General features: G+C 27.3%; 1 protein-coding gene across 1 annotated transcript; it reads left to right on the plus strand.

The window, feature by feature from the left end:
* The first annotated feature begins 5,650 nt into the window (after positions 1 to 5,650).
* Positions 5,651 to 6,349, plus strand: LOC111026293. Its single transcript, XM_022304347.1, has one exon. It carries the CDS (start codon positions 5,654 to 5,656, stop codon positions 6,347 to 6,349), a length of 696 nt encoding a protein of 231 aa, XP_022160039.1. The 5' UTR covers positions 5,651 to 5,653.
* The last annotated feature ends 1,088 nt before the right edge of the window (positions 6,350 to 7,437 follow it).

A 7,437-nucleotide genomic window follows, 5' to 3' on the forward strand; every position in this document is an offset into this window, starting at 1 on the left:
CAGCGTTGCCAGATTGGGCGATTTATCGCCAATTGGGCTATCTTTGGTGGCCCAATGGCGACTGAAAAAGTATATTGGCGACTAGTCGCCAATTGGGAGATTCGCCGGGCGGATTCGGGCTAAAATTGAATATTCTAAAAGTATGTGATAATATGTATTAAGTATTTCTATGATTTTATTTTGTTTTATTCACATTTATGATAAGAAAAAAAATCATTTTTATCAACGAGATTATAATCACACACTGAGATAGATAAGATATACTTAATATATATCTTATCTATCTCAGTGTAATCACATTATTCATATTATCATGCAATTTTACATTTTGGTCTTTGGCAGGTTATGTCGTTATGATAATAATATACATCTAACCTTAGCATTCATTTTATAATATACACATTACACACCACGGACGTGTAATAATAATAATAAATAATTATTGTTTATTAATAGATATACTTTAATATTGTTGTATTTACAAAATCAATGCATGTAGTTACTAGTTATGTTATTTATAGTCGTATCGTACTATCCAAGACAACTAATGAATAACCGGAATAGTTAATACTTTAATAGTCGAATTGAATAATTGATATTCCGATAACAGGTGATGGTTAGTTATTTGTTAGTTGTTGACTGTTGCTGTTGTCGTCCGTTTTCAGTAGAATAACATATTATCTATTATGTTTACATAGTTTTAAATCATGGGCAAGTATGCGAAATATTCTAAAAAGTATAATGCTGATTGGGAATTATTACCATGTTTTTCTAGTAAGTTATAAATGTATATGAATGTTTATAAATGTGTCACAAGAGAGAGGTGTTTAAAAAAATTATATTCTTATAGAGTGGCTTCAACGTGCATCGGAAGCTTATGCTGGAAAAGGTGAAGCGTTTTGTAAAATCTGTAGAGTGCCCTTAAAAGGACGCTACACCACCCGTAATTTGATTATAAAAAGTGTTTTGCGCGGGACAACTTTTCTCGCACCATATTTGTTGTAGAGCTACCAAATTTTCACAACACATAAAGAAGAACATTATCTGTGCAACAACGTGCTCTAATTTTTGATAGCACTGTTCAACCATTTTTTATAAGTAAATCAAAAAATCAAAAAAATTAAATATTTGGAAGCAAATAACTTTGTTTCTATTTGTATTATCTAAATTATAAGCACGTAGTTGCACAGATAATTTTCTACACTATATGTACAGAAATTTTGGAGTTTCTGCTATAAATATGGTGCGAGAAAAGTTGTCCCGCGTAAAACAGTTTTACAGAAAAAAATAAATATTATTTCGATGGATATTTGCTGCGCTCATATTATAATATTATTATACGGCCGCGTTCGGCATTGCAACGTTCATCCCCACTCCATTATTCGTTGGTGGCGTGTGAGTTATGACGGCCAGCGACCTTCCAGACCGATCGCGCCGATTACGATATGACCAAAATAGAAATAATGAATTACTTATTATTATATTTCCGAAAATTATTATTATTTGTACAGACGCAATCAATTCTACAAACACATAAATAGTAAAGCGTCTAGGAGAGGGTCTGTGTACTATAATAATTTATAATAATACAAGTTGAAAGACATTTTATATTATTATTATAATATTATACATTTATACTATCGATCACTGACTAGGCCAGTGGGTACTAGAATTATAGACGTATCACGTATCACGTATAGTGTTTTACTGGTATTATCTTTTTCATCTATTTCTTTTTCTCGTTGAAAAATGTCGCCAATAAAATGTCGTGCCATTATAAAAAAGCGTGCCCGATCAGGTAAGACATGCATGAAAAAAAGAATGAAAAAAATTCGTAATACACCGTAAGTAACATTTAATATTTACTATTTAATATTTATAGTTATTTATTTATACATGTTATATATTTTAAATTGTACAATAATTGAATACAAATAAAAAATAGAAAATGTAAACTCATGTAGGTAAATAAGGTAATAAAATATTATTAATTTATTTTCATCAATATGAGTAAGTATACAATCATAAGTATTAATCAATACTAATATAAATATTAAATACTAGTAGGCATGTGAATTTAATGCAAAAAAAAAAATTTAGATACCTATACAATAAATTTCAAATTAATCAAATCAGATTCATTATGTACCTACCCAATAACCCAACTCACTCAAAGTAATTCATAGTAGGTAGTATATACAATTTAAAGTACCCACGAATAATATTTTCAAATACCTAACAATAATATAACTAAAATTGTTATTTTAGATTCTGAACGGAGTGATGAATGTATTGATTTTACAATGATGTGTGTTTTTTTTTTGTGTACCGTTTCTGAAAGGAAAGTGAATCTAGTCTCTATCAAAAGTGAAAAATTTCCAATACTTTTCAAAAGCGTCGGGAAAAACCTTAAAAAAGTGACGGAAAAACGGGAAATTTTACGCAAAACCAATTTTTGACAAAAACGAAAATTTAATTTTACTGTAACTCAAAAAATAATTTTTGTAAGCACTTGAAATATTCAACGAATGTTTATATTACCGTTGTCTATACAGGGTTAAATTTTCAAAGTGTTTTGACTTTTTTTGAAATATTTATAGACAATTTAAATTTTAAATTTTTCTAAGTATTTTTTTTTTTAAATAACTATAAACAATTTTTGGTTGGCCAGAAAATCTTTAAAATTTAATACAAGGTTTCTTATAAGTTGTTCTCAAAGGGATAAAAAAAAATCTTTTATCGTTCGTCACAAATTTTTTTTATAAGTGCTTAAAGTTCAAATTTATACGAAATATGTCAAAATAGCGAAAATTTGCAAGTAATTTTGTGGTTGAAAAATCGTAAACTTTTTTCCTTTTATAACTAAGTTTTGAAAATTTGGTACAAGGTTCTCCATAAGTTTTTCTTTAAATATCTGTAAAAAAAACTCTACCTTTCTAAGACAAAAAAATTTTAGGAGTGTTTGAAATTTAAATTTTTACAAAACCGCGTTAAATAACAGTTTAGCCTCAAACGATTTTTGATATTTGTTATTAATCAAAAAGTATAAGTCGTAGAAACTTGAAAATTTTACCAGTCATTTAGATTGCCATTTTCTTTACATGATTTGATTTTCAAATTATATTGACCTTTTTTGAGCTATTTATAGGCATTTAAAATAATCAATTTTTTTAAATTTTTTTTTTATAAATGTTGATAAAATACTTGAAAATTTAATAGGAGGGTCCACATAAGTTGTGTAAATGTATAAACAATTTTTTATTAAAAACTAAGAATTGAAAATTTAATACTAGGTTGTCCATAAGTTGAGCTTAGAATAATTATAAAAAAAATTGATGATTTTTCAATTAAAAAAATTTTACGAGTGTTTAAATTTTCACGAAATCAAAATTCACGGGTAAAATAACAATTTTCAATCAAACGAATTTTGATTTTTGTTATATTTTTATAGTAAATAGTAATATAATACATGCAAGGTTAACTTATGAGGAACCTTGTATTAAATTTTCAAGTTTTTCAACCTAACAAATAAAATTTTATTTATATTTATAGAATAAAAAACTAAAAAAACGGAAAATTTAAAACGTCTATAAATTGTTGAAAATTGTTGAAAATTTTTTCAAGTATAGGAATTGATGAAATAAATATTTGGTGTAAATTTCAAGTTTCTACAATTATTCGTTTTTAAATAACAACAAAATAAGAATATCGGTACAACTGAAATTGAGTGAATATCTAATATTGTAATTCAAATGATCATAAAAATTTAATATGACTTTCCAGTAGAAATTTTTTATTTGATAAAAGTAGAAAAACTCATGAAGAATTTTGTATTGAATTTTCAAACCTTGGATTTAAAAAGAAAAATGTTTATGAATTTCTAATTCAAAATAAATTGTAAATTTTCGTGATTTTTACGTATTTTGTCGTATTTCGAACTTTCAATGCTTCATAGGCGCAATTTCAGTTTTTAACTTGGAGGGGCTCAACATATTTAAATGAAACAGACCAATCATGTTGTTGCATGGGCTTGTTTCATGTTTCCAGATTTAAACTTTAGAAACAATTTTTTTCAAACAACATTTACTGTATTATGTAGATTAGATAGTTAATGAAGGATTTAATATTTCAATTAAAATATAAATTTTTGGAGGGGCTAATTTTAATATTGGAGGGGCTAAGCCCCTCCAAGTCCCCCCCCAAATATCGCCTATGCAATGCTTATTAAAAAATTGCGACTGTATTTTTAATATTTTTTAACTACTATTGCGACAATATATTAGAAGTCTTGTATTAAATTTTGAAGCTGTTTTACCCAACGAATAAAATTTTATTGTCATTTATAAAAAAAAAAAACTAAAAAATATTAAAAATTTCAAATGTCTATAAATAACTTAAAAAGATTTGAAATTAAATTTCATCATGTATAGAAAATGCCAGTATAAACATTTAGTGAAAATTTCATGTTTCTACGGTAATTTGTGTTGAGTTACACCAATATCTTAAGACTAAAATCGATTTTTTCAAAAATTGATTTTGCGTAAAAATTCTCGTTTTTCGTTACTTTTTTAAGGGGTTTAGTGTTAGATAATTACTTAATAAAATTGCTAAAAAAAAATCACTATTTAACAATTATATATGATTATTTAGTAATACAGACGTAAAATTTAGTCCAGAGTGTAGTGAATTTTCAGAGTAAGTATAGTTAAATTAATTTAATAATAAATATTTAAATCTATATATTATTGTAACTGATTATTTTATAAATGATTTTTCATCTGCGGATTTGCCTAATTGAAGAAGTCTAAACGTATCATCGATTAGTGTAGATGATTCAATAAATAACCAAGAATTGTGTTCTTTAAATCGGTAAGTTTATACCTAGTGAATAATACCGTATGGTGTAGGTGATTTTGATGTAATGTATATGTACGACTAATTTTTACAATTACCTACATATTATTTTATAGCAACGTGACTTCAACCTGCAGCATTCTATCGACCAATGCATCTACAGAAGATAGTTTATTAACAGAAGATACAACCATTACTGAGTAAGTATTTACAAATAAATTAATATGGGCAGATATAATAGTGTATAATATAATTATTAATTATTCTAGTGACAGCAATATATCTGACCATAACCTAAGTGTCATTTATACTGCATCTGAAGATAGCTTATCATCGGAAAACACTGCAACTACTGAGTAAGTGTGTACAAACACTAAAAACAAACTAGTGTTATGCAATTTCATTTAATTTTTAATTTTTTACTAGAACTTATAATACACTGTTTATGATTGACTAATAAATAATTTTAAAAGCAATAATATCACTCTGAAAAAAAAAAGATGCCATAAAGAACTCACTTAAGCTATTGTAGGTACCTCGTACCTATATTGGCTGCAGTACCTACGTTTTGAGAATGTATACTTCCAATAAATTAGTAATTACCAAATAGTTTGTGCCAATTTTGATGAATTTGATCAACATAGTTTAAATACTTGTAAAAGATAAATGTGACCATGGAATTTTGAGATTTTTTTATCAGCATAAAAACATTTTATTAGGAAAAAAAATGTAAATTTTTCATATATATTTATTAATTTCTAAATTAGGTATTGTAAAACATTTATTCAACTATGTTAGTATGTTATTATTATTTTTTTTTTATCAAATTCACAGACCGTTAACAGGCCGAAGAATTATTGACATTTTGCATTTTATCAATCAAATCCAAAAGGTACACAGTGGTGGGTTTGATTGTTCATTTATTGACATGGAGTATCAGAAAGAAACATTTATAGGATTTCAGTCAATTTTAACATTTAAATGTAAAGTGTGTAACATCGAAAGTAAACTTTATACTGAAAATCCTAAAACAGTACAAGTCCCAATCAATAAAGCGACTGTTCATGGCTGTCAAGCAATCGGTATTGGTCATACACAGCTGTCGGAATTGTTTTCATTTCTTGAAATCCCATCGTTATCGATTAATGGTTATACGAAAATACAAGAAAACGTAGCTGATATTGTGCATGCCACAGCATGGGATGAAATAAAAAAAGGTGGTGAGGAAGAAAAAAAAATGGCGTTGGAGTGTGGTGATATAGACGTAGATGGCACACCAGTTATCACAGTTGTTGCAGATGGGCAGTGGTCTAAACGCAGCTATCGGACAAAATACGATGCCTTATCTGGAGCAGTAAGTATTAGGGTATTAGTATTAGTTTGCATATTTTTTATTAATCATTCAAAACATAACTTGTTGTTACATAAATTTGTTTTAAAGAAATACAGTTATACTGCATATTTAATTAAGGCCCTCCGCACACTACGCGATTGACACGCGACGCAATTTCTCCCTCTCGCGATTTCCTAGCAAACTGAATAGAGTTCCACTAACAACGCGATTTGTTGACAACGCGATTGCGACGCGACCGTGACGCGAGCAACGGACGACACGTGCGATCGGCAATGCTGGTCGCCTGGTAGTCGTATCGTGCGTATTCTACGCGATTTCATTACATTTTTTTATTATTATCATGGAGGCGTTCAACATTAAATTTGTTGGTGAGGTTGAAAAACACCCACCTCTATATAATTATACGATTCCTGACTATTGTAGGAAAGATTTGGTGGACAAGGCATGGCATGCTGTATCTACAGAAGTTAAAATACCTGGTAAGTATTATATATTTTATACATTTGATTATATATTTTATGATACATACTAGTTAAATTAAGATAGATAGATACAAAGATTGAGGTAAGGTCTTGTAATATGTAAACTTATTACAATATATTATATATATTATACTTAGAATAGGTATGTAAATGATTTAAACATAAACAATTATTTAATTTGCACAATCTTTTTTTTTTTTAATTATTATATTTTCTTAATACAATTAATAACATTCTTACTAATTTATTTCGCTTTTGAAAAGTTTCTATTCTCTAAATTCAGTTCAGATTTTGCGGCCTGATTCCTTGGATCACGAATAAATACGTACAATATAATAGTACCCCAAGTACCAACTAACAACTATAATTAAATATTATATTAATAGTATTCAATGGAGAGATGTATTTATGGACCTAAATATAATGGAGTTTATAGATATCCGTATCGGTGACATTGTTATTACAGTGTTCTCTAATAATATATTATTGAGCTCACTGCTATATGTCCATATTATTAATTAATAGATATTATATAGCCATGACAACATATTTTAATTTTCCCATTTGTATACGAAAATAATACAAATAACAAATAAAGTAAAACGTAATAAATGTGATGGTTAATTGTTTATTTGTGAATTCTTAAATTACCTATATAACGATTATTTGATTACCTAATGTATAACAACATTATCAAGTTTAACTTAAAGTATAATTTAAGTAAGTACATTTTAAATAATTTTAAAT

Source organism: Myzus persicae, unplaced genomic scaffold, assembly GCF_001856785.1.
Source record: "Myzus persicae strain clone G006 unplaced genomic scaffold, MPER_G0061.0, whole genome shotgun sequence".
NCBI lineage: Eukaryota > Metazoa > Arthropoda > Insecta > Hemiptera > Aphididae > Myzus > Myzus persicae.